We start from the raw sequence: 15,873 nt of genomic DNA on the forward strand, positions 1-15,873 counted from the left end.
GAGAAGTTCAAAAGTAACCTTTCCTTGCTCCTTGAATTAAAACTGTTTCCAGACAATGTTAAAAACTGGGCTATTGTCTCCGGGCATAACCCATGGAGGCTTTGCAAGTTTAAAGAAGATTCAACTGTCCACTTTAAGCCAATGTAGCTCATTTAGGAGCAGCTTCACTATACCTTCCCAGCTTAAATATCAGTCTGGCTGATGTATTCTCCAGCAATTGGAGCTGCTTTTCAACTTCACGGTTAAAGAACAACAGAATGAATTATAATAATCTAAGGGCCCTGTTTACTAAGCCACATCATAGATGCATTAGCGTTTTTAACGTACGTTAACCATGTACACGCCTACAATATCCCTATAGGCGCCTACATGGTTAGCGCGTGCGCTAATTGTAGGCGCATTAAAAATGCTAATGCGCCTTAGTAAACAGGGCCCTAAGTGAGGTAATAAAATAGCTTGTGCAATTAATGATGACCTTGTGGATCTTAGAAGCTGAAGAGCAAAACAAGAACTTTTTAACCAATTCATTAATTTGAAACTCAAATGTTAGCTTTGAGTCTAAGATAACTAAGACTAAATCTAGAGTGTTAGGAATTAAGCATTGCCCCCCTGAGGACAAAGTTACTTTTACACTGGAGATCCACTGTTGTTCTCCAAATCAAAGAAAAGTGGTCTTTGGGTGTTTAGTTTTAGAAAATTAGCTCATGCCTAATTTTACACAATATCTATTAACCATTTAACCCTTTGAATTGTTTCATCCAATGTTATAAATTCAAGACAAACTACAAATACATCATCTGCATAAGACAAAGAAAATATTTCCAACTGTTCCAATAGAAAAGTGTAATTGTCTATTACCTATTTTTGGCTTATTCTTGCTGTACACCACCCAGTGGCATAGCCAAGGGCTTTGGGCTCAGGCCCACCCAGTAACAGCATACCTATGATGTGGCTGGCAGGGATCCCCAAGCCCCACCAGCCAAAAACTCCTAACAACCGTCCGTCCCTCCTGCATACCTTGTAAATAACAGATCTTCATCTGCAATGAGCAGCGACTGATACATACTGCTCGCACTGACCCCACAGCCTTTCCTCTGATGTATTCCCGCCTATGCGGAAACAGGAAGTTGCATCAGAGGGAAGGCTGTAGGGCCAACATGAACAGCATGTATTAGTTGCTGCTCACCGGTGAAAACCTGCTATTTAAAAGGTATGTGTGTTTGGTGGGAGAGGGGGATATTTGAGAGACCATATAGCATGCAGGCAAGAGAGGGAGAGACCAAATCACTTGTGGGACAAGGCGGACTTCTTCTGCCCACCAATCTTGGGCCCAGGCCCACCCAAAATTGGGTGTCTGGCTACGCCCCTGACACCACCTTGGCTGAATTTCTTCAAAAAGGCAGTAAATGAAGCCTAAAAAGTCATAAAATGTACACTAGCCCTAGTGCTGATAGAAACACCCATGCCTAGATTTCAAAAGTATACGCATGAACTATAAGATTTTATGATGTACCGGCCTACTTATGCATCTCACCCACACTTCACCTAAAGAGGGGATTTTAGGCTGGATTTGAAGAACAGGCTCCTGCTGTTACAACAGAAGAGGTCTCAGTTCAGGGCTTCCTGAGGTAAGAAAATAAGGACACCATACCTGAGTGTAGTATTTGCCATCACGCTTCAGAACTTTCATCGAAAGGTCGAGAATCAGTCGCAGAAACTCCCAAGTAGAATCTGGAATTAAAGCATAAATTAAAATAGTTTCTTCATTATGCATTTAGAATCCACAAGCATCTACTGGTTAAGAATATATTACAGAAACTGCATTTCTTACATATGCCAACTTGCAGTAGAACTGTAGTCCTTGCCAGTAATACCCTCTCTTTTAGAATTATTAGAACGGATGTATTCTGGCAGTCTGCTTTTACTGCAGTTGGCCCTAAATTATGGAACAAGAGAGTCTGCTGATGGGGAGAACTCAAAAAGTTCCCACTGGTCTCAAGTCCATTCTACATTTCATCACCTCAGGACACTAGATGTTCAATCGTTCTCAGATTCATACAGACTCCTGATGCAGGCCTAACGGCTGAAACACAACATTGTGTCGAGTCTTTTTACCAATAAACTATTTGAACCAAGATTGAGTCTTACCAGTCTCTGGTACCCGTGGTCTATCTCCCACCTTTTCTTATCCACCTAAACTATAGAATGCATTACCATTATATCTTCTAACAATGGGGCCTTTTTACTAAGCTGTGGTAAAAAGGGCCCTTTGCTAGCAGTGGGTGCCATTTTTGCAGCTCGTTGAGGCACTTTTTACTACAGCAAGTAAAAAGACCGAAAAAAAGACACGGTCATGTGGTAAGACTGCTCTTACCATGTGGTCATGTGGGGAGCAGAACTTACTGCCACCCAATGAGGTGGCAGTAAGGGCTCCCACGCTAAACCGGAAGTAGCTGGGCAGCTCGTGGTGCTACCCAATTACCGCCACGCAATCCCCTGCGGAAATATTTTTTGAATATTTCCACTAGCCCCGGAGATGCTGTGTGCTGGTGGTGGAACTAATATGTCTAATATGCTTCTGCATCTGTTGTCCCAATCTAGGAGATAGTGTTTCGAGTCCGTTTGTGCTATCCATTCATTCTTGTAAATCTGTTGCCAGAATGTTACAGGGTCAATTTGGCCTCTTGTGGTGTAGGTTGTGCATTCTTGTTTGTGGTATGCGCCTTTTTTTCGCCATTGTAGGGATAGGTTTAATTTGTGGTGGTCTAACCATGGGGTGTCTGTCCATTTTATATCTGATAGTATTAGTTTTAAGTCTGACGACAATTTGTGTGTGATGAGGTCAAGTGTGTGTCCTTTGACATGGGTTGCTTGCATAATTGGCCAATTGAGGTACCATAGTTCTATGGAAGTTGGAGGAAATCCTTGCATTCGCGTGCATTAGTTGAGTTAGGGTCTTCTAGGTGTAGGTTTATGTCCCCTATTATAAGTAGATTGGAGTTGTGTATCTACAAGTATTTGATATGAAGTCCATGAAGTGTGATTGGCATTCATGCCAGTTACCTGGTGGTCTGTAACAAGACAATGTTTAGGTGGTCAAGCAAGGTTGTATGGTGGATTCTAACTGAGGCGATTTCAAGTTGGGGTGTTATGGACTCGGCTATTGTTGTTACTGTGAAGTGGGATCTATGAATTAGTGTTATGCCTCTGTCTCTTTTTCCTTTTCTTGTCCAGTGAGTGATTTTGTAGCCTGGGGAGCATAGATCTAGAATTATGGGGTCCTTCGTGGATCCAGGTTTCACTGATGAGTAGTAGGTCGAGGTTGTCTGCTGTGAACCAGTCTGTTATTAGAACCAGTCTGTTATTATAGTTGCTTTGTTGACTACTGATCTGGCGTTTATGTATCCCACTTGAATTATTTGGTAGGGGTCAACTAGGTTCAAAGTTGTGTTGATTTTTGTTAGTTGTCTATTCTCTTGTAGTATGGGTTTGTTGTGCCCTCTCTTTCCTTTATGTTGGTTTTGTCCGCGTATAGTAGTTCTTCCATTGTTTTGATTGTTATTTTGGTGAGATGTGTTGTATCTGGATAGTCTGTTGAACTTGTGTATTGTGGGTATGTTGTTGGTATCTGTGAGAGGGGTGGTTAGTGTGTGGTGAATTAGGAATAAGGAGTAAATTATAAGGAGCAGTTTGGCGGTGTTCATTTTGGTGTTGGTTCGCTTTGAGCTGTTATATGATCAGGTTTGATGGTTGTTTTGTTGGGCCTTGTTCTTAGGATGGTGTCTATGCGGTCTGGAATGGTTTTGATGCTCTATGGCAGTGATGGCGAACCTATGGCACGCGTGCCAGAGAGGGCACGCAGAGCCCTCTCCTTTGGCATGCGCGCCTTCGCTGGTCCACCCACGCTCCTTCTGAGCACCAGGCCGCCCGCCCTCCCTCCCTCTTCCAACCAACCAAGCAAGCACCAGGCCGTCCGTCCGCCCTCCCTCCCAGCACCAGGGCCCCCCCCCCTCCGAAATTTAAAAGGCGTATCTCTGGGTTAAGGCGGCGTCGGCAGTGAAAAGCGTGTTCTTTGCTCTGCGCGCCTTCGGCAAGAGAGTACAGCACTCAGTTGCAAGGCCGCAGAGATTCCGCCGTTGAGAGCGTTGCATTGGTGAATGGCAATAGAAGTCAAAGGGCGGCAGTCACCGATTGCCTCCACTTCGTGCGCGGCGCTCTTCTGTTCCACCACTCCATGCGGTCGCGTTGTGTGGCTGGTTGTTCAGCCTCCCCTCTCTGCGGTACCCGAGCAGAGGCACCATTCCCAGTCTGCGGCGCCGGGGTCTGGAGGTGCGCTGGCGTGAGATCCACGCCGCAGACGCTGCCTCCAGCATCTGTCCCGGGGATGCCTCGAGGTGTTCCGATGCGGCCAGCTCACCTCAGTTCCGGCTAGGCCGTGTGCTGGTGTCGGGTCCGATCCGGGCAGTGCCGCGGTCATGAGGTAGGTGGGGAGCCTCGCTGAGCTCCTGCCCCGAGTGCCCAGCGCCGACTCCCTCGCACGGATGCTCCGAGGTGTCCTGGCAAGGTAAGGTCTTGTGTGGGTGTTGGGTCTGGCCAGGGCACCGCCGCGGCCACGAGGTGAGTGGAGAGCTGCGTTCAGTTCCTGCACTGAGTCTCTAGCACCGAATTCCTCGCATAGAAGCTCCCGGGGTGCTGCAGTGAAACCCGCACTCGACAGATCCCGTTTGGGCTCGTATTTCAATCGGGGTCACTGAAGCAGCGGCTCCGTGACCCTCTGGTCAGCAGCCATCTTGAAGACCACTTCAGCCTATCCAGTCTGTCCAACAAGGTGACCAGACTGTATCTAGCACACTGCAGGTTACACATCATGACTAAATGCTGGCAGCATAAACAGGGCAGTCAGCAACTTGCCACCCTCATATAGGCAGTTACATGATGCAGTCTTGGAACATAATACCACCGTCCAATTGTGCCATTTGCTCACTTTACTCACTTTAAAAGCTATTTCAGACAGCTTTTGAGATCTTCCTTTTCCTCCCCACGTTATGGCTACACAAACAAGGCAGAAGGAAACCAGGATGAGGTACCGTTCTTATTTTATTTATGGTTCATTGCTACCCCACATTTTCCCACAAATGCAGGCACAATGTGGCTTACATAAATTATAAAAAAAGAAAAGTACAGTACATGAAAGTTATAGAAGAATGAGGTGGTGACATTAGCAGCGGGATACAGGACTAAACAGCAGAGTTACTGATAGAGTATGTTTTTTTGAAGAGGAACGTTTTCAGCAACTTCTTGAAAAGATGGTGATCAGTTTGCAATTTTAAATGCAAAGGTAGAGCATTCCAAATCTTCTGACTGAAGTAGTGGAAGGATGAGGCAAAAAGAAGCTTGTATTTGACTCCCCTGCAAGATGGGTAATGTAGTTGAAGAAAGAAGCGAGCTGTCTTTGTGGCATTTCTCAGAGGTAGATCAATCAAAGGGACCATATATTAAATGGTTTTTTTTACCCCGCGCTTTCCCACTCATTGCAGGCTCAATGCGGCTTAGGTACTTATTTGTACCTGGGGAAATGGAGGGTTAAGTGCCTTGCCCAGAGTCACAAGGAGCTGCCTGTGCCTGCAGTGGGAATCGAACCCAGTTCTCCAGGACCAAAGTCCACCACTCTAACCACTAGGCCACTCCTCCACTCCACGGTGCCAATCCGTAAATTATTTTAAGTGTTCTTGAAAGCGATGCGTTCTTGTACTGGTCGCCAGTGTAGGTTGAGACACAAAGGCTGCGCAGGAACCAAGCGCGATTTTCCCAAGATGAGTCTCGCAGCGGTGTTCTGGGCAGTCTGGAACTTTCTCAGTAGGTGCTCCTGGCAGCCCGCATATATCCCACTGCAGTAGTCTAGGTGAGATAGGACAAGCCAGTGGACGAGAGTGCAGAAGAACTCTCGGGTGAGACAGAACCGTATACGCCACAGCCTCCACATTGCATAGAACATCCTCTTGGTGACCGCTCGCACATGCAGGTCCAGTTGTAGATGAGGGTCCAGCTCAACGCCTAGAAGTCTTAGGCTCTTCGAAATAGGAAGAGTCTGGTCTTTGATGACAAGGGTGCTTGCAGAGAATTTGGTATGGAGGGACGAGAGAACAAGACATTGAGTTTTTTCTTTGTTTAGCTTAAACTGAAACGCCCTTGCCCACAAATCCATGGTGGAGAAACACGCTTCGATCAAATCTGTGATTTCAGCTAGTGAGGAGTGGAAGGGGATGTACACGGTTATATCATCTGCGTAGATAAATGGGTTCAAGCCTAGGTTTGCCAGAGCTGCCGCCAAGGGAAACAGCATGTTGTTGAACAGGGTTGGTGAAAGAGGTGAGCCTTGGGGAACCCCACAAGAGGCTTTCCAAGGAGCGGAAAAAGCCGGTGATCATTTGACCCGGTAAGTTCTTGAGGTCAGAAATCCCTTGAACCAATGTATCATGCTCCCTCCAATGCCTAGGTTATCTAGTACATGAAGCAAGATGATGTGGTCCACCATATCAAATGCCCTAGACATATTGAACTGCAACAGTAGAATTTGTTTTCCAACCGATATCTCCATTTTAAAATTTGACAGGGTGGTAACCAGAACTGTGTGCTATATTGAGCGCGAAATCCTGACTGCGAGTAATGCAGAATGTCAAAGTTCTCCAGGAATTCATTTAACTGAATATATTAAAACTTTCTCTGTTTAGTATTATTTCATCTTTATTGATAATGTAACTTTAGAAATTCTTCTCTCTTCTCACCCTCTCGTAAAATAATTTGTAAATCGCTGGGGAGGGTACCAATCGTTTCTGCCTGTCTTGGGGAAACCAGACCTACAAGCCCATACACTCAACAGGTAAAATCAAGACTGCACCAGCCTGCCCCAGAAAAAAGTAAATACAGCTAATTACATTAACCCCAATTAGCAGTAGCATGTTGTATATTCCTAAAAATTTTATCAAAATATATAACCGAAGCAATATCGCTTGCACAGAGATACATGAAAAACAAAAATTAAAAGAAAATTACCAAATAGAAAATAAGTAAAATCATGTGTACAAGTCCCTCAAAGCACAAAACAAGAAAAATAAACAACTGGGGGAGACCAATGTAATTCCAACCAGGGGAAACAATTTATTGATAATACTAAAAATATGGCTGATAAGTCCAAAATATCAAAAGACTAAATTGAGTCAATGTGGTCCTGTGTTTCAGAACAGGTGTCAGAGTCTAGTTAACAATGGAAAATTGTAAGCCAGTGAATGGCAGTACAGGGATATCAGCCAATAAGTCACACTATAACAAAGTTGCAACATCGTCAAAATGATGTAACAACAACCTGTAGAAATGAGATCATTTACGGATCGTTTGGATAGCTTCCTAAAAGAACAGTCCATAAGCCATTATTAAGATGGACTTGGGGAAAATCCACTGCTTATTTCTAGGATATCAAATTAAACAAAAGTAGAGCTACAAAAGAGAGAGGTAGCTACTACCGTAGGTACGTGATGCTGCGGGGGGGGGGGGGGGGGGGGGGGGGGATCTCAAATTTAACTAAGGAGAAGACTCATATCTTATGCAGCTGATTTCACTCCACCTTACGATGAGTGTTGAACGCTGTGTACAGTATTAATCATCGACTCTCCTTCCCCCTCCCACCTACATTAATAATGCATGACTACTATTCAATAATTTAATGCCTACAGGAGCGGACTATTTCTAGGATAAGCAGCATAAAATATATTGTACTGTTTTGGGATCTTGCCAGGTACTTGTGACCTGGATTGGCCACTGTTGGAAACAGGATGCTGGGCTTGATGGACCTTCAGTCTGTCCCAATATGACAATACTTATGTACTTATGGCTCTTACGCTGTCTTTTTGACACAAATTTTATCACATTTCTAGATGTTGTTGTTTCATCATTTTGATGGTGTTACAGCTTTATGTTATAGTGTGACTTGTTGGCTGATATCCCTGTACTACCATTCACTGGCTTATTTTCTATTGTCAACTAGACTGGAATCTGACTCTCGAGGCAGGTGCTTGCCGCGCCAAAATGCGGGACCATATCTACTCCATTCTGTCTTCTTGATATTTTTGGACTTAGCCTATGTATCTTACATGTATTTAGTATTATTAATAAATTCTTTCCCCTGGTTGGAATTACACTGTTTTTCTTTGCACAGGTCCACAATATCAGGGGAAGGAACCATCACAAGCATTAATGGAAACACAAAAATGAAAGGACAGAAAAAGAGCAGAGTGAAAGCTAACACCTCAGCATCATCATCTATATGAACGTCTGAGCAATGGAGGGTTAAGTGACTTGCTCAGGGTAACAAGTAGCTGCAGTGGTTAATCAAACCCAGATCCCCAGGATTGAAGTCTGTTGCACTAACCACTAGGCTACTCTTCCACTAGCAACATTCCATGAAGAATCTCCAATAGGGAAAGGGAAATGGGACTTAATATACAGCCTCTCTGTGGTTTTTGCAACTACATTCAATGTGATTTACATAGTATATACAACCAGAGGGTGGTGGTGAACGGAATTCGCTCGGAGGAGCGAAAGGTAAGTAGTGGAGTGCCTCAAGGATCGGTGCTGGGGCCGATTCTGTTCAATATATTTGTGAGTGACATTGCCGAAGGGTTAGAAGGTAAAGTTTGCCTATTTGCGGATGATACTAAGATCTGTAACAGAGTGGACACCGCGGAGGGAGTGGAAAACATGAAAAAGGACATACGGAAGCTAGAAGAATGGTCTAAGGTTTGGCAATTAAAATTCAATGCGAAGAAATGCAAAGTGATGCACTTAGGAAGTAGAAACCCACGGGAGACGTATGTGTTAGGTGGGGAGAGTCTGATAGGTACGGGCGGAGAGAGGGATCTTGGGGTGATAGTATCTGAGGATTTGAAGGCGACGAAACAGTGTGACAAGGCGGTGGCAGTAGCTAGAAGGTTGTTAGGCTGTATAAAGAGAGGTGTGACCAGCAGAAGAAAGGGGGTGTTGATACCCCTGTATAAGTCGTTGGTGAGACCCCACCTGGAGTATTGTGTTCAGTTTTGGAGGCCGTATCTTGTTAAGGATGTAAAAAGAATTGAAGCGGTGCAAAGAAAAGCTACGAGAATGGTATGGGATTTGCGATACAAGACGTATGAGGAAAGACTTGCTGAACTAAACATGTATACTCTGGAGGAAAGGAGAAACAGGGGTGATATGATACAGACGTTCAAATATTTGAAAGGTATTAATCCGCAATCAAATCTCTTCTGGAGATGGGAAGGTGGTAGAACGAGAGGACATGAAATGAGATTGAAGGGGGGCAGACTCAAGAAAAATGTCAGGAAGTATTTTTTCACGGAGAGAGTAGTGGATGCTTGGAATGCCCTCCCGCGGGAGGTGGTGGAAATGAAAACGGTAACGGAATTCAAACATGCGTGGGATAAGCATAAAGGAATCCTGTGCCGAAGGAATGGATCCTCAGGAGCTTAGTCAAGATCGGGAGGCGGGGCTGGAGGTTGGGAGGCGGGGATAGGGCTGGGCAGACTTATACGGTCTGTGCCAGAGCCGGTGGTGGGAAGCGGGACTGGTGGCTGGGAGGCGGGGATAGTGCTGGACAGACTTGTACAGTCTGTGCCAGAGCCGGGGTTGGGAGGCAGGGCTGGGGAGGTGAGGATAGTGCTGGCCAGACTTATACGGTCTGTGCCTGTGCCAGAGCCGGTGGTTGGGAGGTGGGGCTGGTGGTTGGGAGGCGGGGATAGTGCGGGGCAGACTTTTACGGTCTGTGCCCTGAAGAGCATAGGTACAAATCAAAGTAGGGTTTACACAAAAAGCAGCAAATATGAGTTATCTTGTTGGGCAGACTGGATGGACCGTGCAGGTCTTTTTCTGCCGTCATCTACTATGTTACTATGTAAGTACTTATTTTGTACCAGGGGCAATGGAGGGTTAAGTGACTTGCCCAGAGTCACAAGGAGCTGCAGTGGGAATTGAACCCAGTTCCCCAAGATCAAAGTCTACTACACTAACTACTTCCAAATGGAAGAATTCTTGGTGGCATGGGGAAAGCACAAAGGATTCTTGCTGGGACCGGGACAGAGTTGGGAGGGAAGAGTAAGTTACCTGTAGTACCGTAGCAGACAAGAAAAACAAAGATCAGATGAGATGAAGTGTCTCCACCTGCCATCACAATCTACACAGTGCTATCACATCAAAAGAAAGGAACACCACTTATGGATCTTTTCAGCTCCATTAGGCACCTGAACCAGATGAGTGCAACATAAGCCAAATTTTTACATCTTAAGTCTCAACAGGCTGATAACAAAGCAATGCAGCAGGATGCCAGCGCTCCCAGCACAGCGACCATGCATGCGCTGAAATGTCAAATAACCAAAAACATGAATAGTTCACCTTCTTCGGGTGATGTGGAGATAGGAATAGCCGTCAGATCGTTAATTACATAATCAAACGTCTGTCCGTCTTTAGCATACCTCTTCAATACAGGGATACAGTCCTCTACTAAAACCTAAAACAGAGAAAACAACATGTTTTAAGAATTGCAAACGTAGAATTAAGTCTAGAAATAAAAAGTAGAGAATTACAGCAACACTTGGTTCACACCACCACTGGACCCATGAGTACCTATTACTAACGCACCTAACAAACAGGTGATGGAATCTGCAGGAAAAACTGCATAAGAACTAGCCACACTCACTACTCTGGACTATGCACAGGAGACTGGGGATCTGAAAATAAAAGTCAACATTGGGGGGGGGGGGGGGGGGGGGGGGGAGTTCTTCTTTGTTCTGGTACCATACTGTCTTCAGTTATCAGTATTGGCTCCAACCTTCATTCCAGAAATGTAAAAAGTTTTAAATTTTTATACTCATGTATAAGCCAAGAACAGTTTTAGAACTAAAAACAGCCAAAAATGCTGTGATCCGTATATAAGTCGAGGCTGGGTCCCACATTGCTCCCTCTCTCCTCTTACTCTCCATTTTCAGGTCCAATATTGCTCTCTTTCTTTCTTCCTCCCCTCCAGCATCTCCCCTGCCTTTCCCAAACCCACCTTCTTTCCCATAGCTTCATAGATTTCAACAGCAGTCAGAACAGACTGTTTCCTTCTGGGGTTTAAGGTAAATCATCAGATTTCAGTATGTGAGGATTATACATTTATATCCCTCACTGATAAGCCTTCAAGGCAGTTTTATTTACCACTCTCTCCCTAAACTTTGGCAAGTTCGCTAAAGCAAAATGTTATAGAAAAATATTTTCACAAATTGCTCACCCTTCCTATCCAAGGAGAATGTTTTCGTCTGAAAATCAGTATTTCTCAGCACCCACACACATTCCCGTTTTTATTTTACCCAAAAAAAGGCAATCAGAATTTCACTGTAAAGGCCATAAGGTCTTTATCTGCCACTGATTTTTTGTTTCTAAGTAAACTGCTTAGCTATTTACTTTCTAGGTGGTATAGCTCAAATATTAACAATGAATAGTATTGAGATAGAATATGCTGAGATTACTGCATCTGTATACAATGGTGGAAAAACGACGTTTAGTCTATTTATTTTGGTAATATCCTACAGATCAGTGGTTCTCAATCCAGTTCGTTTCTCAGGATATCCACAATGAATACGTACTAGATTTGCATATGGGGCAGGACATATAAATCCTTTTCATTCATAATCATTATATATCCTGAGAACCGCTGTTGTATCTTTTTTGCTGGACTGACTCATTACATTTGTGACAAGCTTTCAAGAACTCTGTTTCCTTCATTAGGTCAGTGAAGAGGCAGTGAAGTTATACTAGGTTTATAAATAGTAGAATATCAGTGATGCATAAGGCTGTTTTTGCATATACCTTAACAGCTCAGGAAAACAAAGAGGAAAAGAAAGAACGGAATCCAATTTTTTTTTTTTTGGGGTGGGGATACATAAGTGACAACTCACTTCAGTATACATTTTGTGGCTTCACTTTTTTTCCCCCTCACCTCTTACATAGTCAAAGAAAAAAAATAGAGAGAGAGAGAGAACACCAAGATTTTTACCTGATAACAGTCCCCCTGGAGACTATCTAAAACATCACCACAGGTCTTGCGCATGTATTTTCTACACCCATCAATCACCATTTGATCAATGTTTGAAGCATGTTAAGGATTTTTATTTCAAAATTCCCTTCCCACATTCTGGTTTGTTTCCACTCTTCATATGAGCTCTCCAAGCTGTGCAAGCAGTAAAGTGGGGCCAGAAAGATGCGAGAGTGGCACAGCTTTTAGAAAAAAAAAAAAACCTTTCAAAAACAGAGGCAAATTGTTATAACATTCAATGTCTCCACAAACAGAGTCAGGGAGTTTAAAAACAAAAACAAAAAAAAACCCATCCTGAATCCAGAATGACTAATAATTTAGGAATCTTTGTATTCCTAAATCATGATGTGACCGCATGTCAAAAAAAGATACAGTGGAATTAGAAAAGGTACAGAAAAGGGAAATGAAAATGATGAAGGGGATGGGAAGACTTCCCTATGAGGAAAGGCTAAAGCGGCTAGGGCTCTTCAGCTTGGAGAAAAGATGGCTGAGGGGAGATATGATAGAGGTCTATAAAATAATGAATGGAGTGGAACGGGTAAACGTGAATTACTTGTTTACTTTTTCCAAAAATACTAGGACTAGGGGGCATGCAATGAAGCTGCTAAGTAGTAAATTTAAAATGAATCGGAGAAAATATTTCTTCACTCAATGTGTCATTAAACTCTGGAATTCATTGCCAGAGAATGTGGTAAAAGCAGTTAGCTTAGCAGGGTTTAAAAAAAGGTTTGGATATCTTCCTAAAAGAAAAGTCCATAAGCCATTATTAAAATAGACTTGGGCAAATTCACTGCTTATTTCTAGGATAAGCACCATAGAATGTATTGTACTGTTTTAGGATGTTGCCAGGTACTCGTAACCTGAATTGGGCACTGTGGAAACAGGACACTAGGATTGATGGACCTTCGGTCTGTCCCAGTATGGCAATACTTATGTACTTATAAAATTTGTCAAGGCACACCACTGGAATCAAACCATACCCACTCGTTCCCGCAAAGATCCATTCCATCCCCACCCATCCCTGCAAGTAATCTCCACCATCCCCACCTGCACCCTTCAGAAGTAGTTATTTCATTTAATTATGATACTGAAATGTATTAGGCTCTGGCAAAGACCCATTTACAAAGTATGTATTCTTCCCAATTATTTCCAAATTAATAAAGTGCCTCTGCATACCATATATCATTGATCTAAGGAGGCAACTTATAGTTTCTGTACACCATGGGGCTCATTTTCAAAGCACTTAGACTTACAAAGTTAACCTATAGAACTTTGTAAGTCTAAGTGCTTTGAAAATATCATCTCTCTATATAAAAGGCAACACCAACGTTCTATGAAGCCTCCAGCCGGAAGTGTGAAGGGGGCGAGATATCCGGTTTCCCTACGAGTGTCTGCCCCGCCCTCTCTGTAACACAGTCAGTGAAGGAAAACAGCAGAGCACGAAATCAAATCGCTGGCTCTGTAACAGTGAAGGACTCAGAGGGGGGGAGGGGAGAGAGGCCAGAGGGCAGGGACACACACTCCCACATGCACACAGAAGAAAACATTGCTAGCCCCCGTTTAATTTGCATCAGAAACGGGGCTTTTTAGAGCACGAAATCAAATCGCTGGCTCTCTAACAGTGAAGGACTCAGAGGGGGGAGGGGAGAGAGGCCAGAGGGCAGGGACACACACACTCCCACATGCACACAGAAGAAAACATTGCTAGCCCCCGTTTCATTTGCATCAGAAACGGGGCTTTTTTACTAGTATTCATATAAAACAAAATTGGGGTGCAGTGTCAAAAAACTTTGACAATTATGCAGATACAGATCTCCTCCTCAAATCAACTGCTGTGTAAATAAAAACAGCCTTCCCCAACAGAGAACTGTGTTTGACCATCAGGCTTCTTCAGGGGGACTCAAATAGTTACATCTAAGAATTTTCCATTTTCATATATTGTTGTCTCGGTGACTGGCTGTGAGCTTTAACGCAGACAACCCAGAACACTGCAGCCAGACTCATATTCGGAAAATGAAAATATGAAAGCGCTAAACCCCTACAAGAGAAGCTACATTGGCTCCCACTCAAAGAACATATTGCGTTCAAAGTGTGCATCCTAGTTCACAAAATCATCCATGGTGATGCCCCAGCCTGCATGTCAGACCTGATAGACCTACCACCCAGGAATGCCAAAACATCATCCCGCACATTCCTTAATCTTCACTTCCCTAACTGTAAAGGTCTAAAATATAAACTAATGCACGCATCAACCTTTTCCTATATGAGCACACAATTCTGGAACTCGTTACCGCGCAACCTAAAAACGATTACTAAACTAGCCAGCTTCCGCAAACTACTGAAGACCTATCTTTTCGACAAGACATATCACAAAGAACAAAACATGTGAAACCCCATATGTATCCAGAACTGTCTTATAATGCTTTCTTGCTATTTCACTACTATGCTTTATCATTATCATGTAACTCAAAATCCTTCTGTAATACCAATTGTTCATTCTCTTCTCATTTACACTATCCATGATGAATTGTAAGCCACATTGAGCCTGCAAAGAGGTGGGAAATTGTGGGATACAAATGCAACAAATAAATAAACAAATGTGCAACAGATCCATTAACTGTGTTGAGAAAGGCTGTCTTTTTTTTTTTATATACACAAAAGTTCATTTGTAGTGGTGGAGTCTACAGTCTACAAACTGAACAAGAGATAAGGCAGGCTTCTCATTCCCAGGGTCATTTACTAACAGCACATGCTAATGCAATTAACATGTGCTGTTAGTAAATAATCTTGTCCATGTAATCTTCTTTAATGACACTTTCTATTATTTAATTTTGTTTTGATACAAAACTATATGCACAGACCAGTGTATAAAACAAGGTTTTTAGAGCAGTGTGATAGAACTAAACTCTGTTTTTAAGGTAACTGCACTTTATATATCAGAAACCCATCTGCTGACTTTTACCAAGGAAAAATAATCAAATCCTGCATTTAAAAATTGATCAGAAGCCCTTCATTTCTAAACCGGGGGAGGGAGATCAAATAAGCTCCCTTTATTTGGATTTTAGACCAACTTTCTATTTGAATTTTGACAATATTAACTTCATTGCAATATGCAGGATATGCCTACTTTTTCCAATGTGGAGGTCTCGGTGGATCTTGCATGAAACCCCTGCAGGAAGACCTACCTATTATTATTATTAGCAGCAGCAGAGTTCTAATAACTCTGTCTACCCAGAGTTCTTCAAGATGTCCAAGTACCGCTGCCTCTTCCCTTCAATAATTCAACGCACCTGCACTTACTTCTCTGCCCAGGCTGATGCAGCAAGGTTCACACTGACACGTGCATGGGCCAGCTGCACATGGAGGAGGCCATAAGCATGCATCAGTAGATCAGGTGGCCTCCAAGAGTTTTGCTAACCTCAGCCCAGGCAGAGAGCAAGTGTGGCTGCACTGAATTATTGAAGGGAGGAGGTGGCGGTACTTGGGCGTCTTGGAGAACTCTGGGTAGACAGCTGGTCACTGAAAGGCTCGTATGCTCCCAGGGGAACCCTGTGGACCTGCAGGGGATTATTGCAGGATCCCCGCAGAATCCTGTAAACCTTGTTCTCATGCAGCAGCTCACCGTGGCACACCTGGGGAGCAGCCGCACCATACCATTTGAAAAACGCTGCTCTAAGCTGTGCAGGAGTCCACCTACAATCCAGCCAGCAGAGGATGCTATTTTAGTATCACATTTGCAATCGAGTTGGTAAAAG

General features: G+C 43.6%; 1 protein-coding gene across 2 annotated transcripts in view; it reads right to left on the reverse strand.

The window, feature by feature from the left end:
- SMS (spermine synthase) overlaps positions 1–15,873 on the reverse strand; it is a 164,843-nt gene that overhangs the window by 24,778 nt on the left and 124,192 nt on the right. For both annotated transcript variants that reach the window (XM_030202256.1, XM_030202255.1), the window contains 3 exons: positions 12,080–12,169; positions 10,438–10,552; positions 1,652–1,731 (listed from right to left, as the gene is read on the reverse strand). In XM_030202256.1, the coding sequence (XP_030058116.1) occupies positions 1,652–1,731; positions 10,438–10,552; positions 12,080–12,169 (285 nt within the window). The remainder of the gene's footprint in view (positions 1–1,651; positions 1,732–10,437; positions 10,553–12,079; positions 12,170–15,873) is intronic.

This window comes from Microcaecilia unicolor, chromosome 4 (assembly GCF_901765095.1).
Source record: "Microcaecilia unicolor chromosome 4, aMicUni1.1, whole genome shotgun sequence".
Taxonomy (NCBI): domain Eukaryota; kingdom Metazoa; phylum Chordata; class Amphibia; order Gymnophiona; family Siphonopidae; genus Microcaecilia; species Microcaecilia unicolor.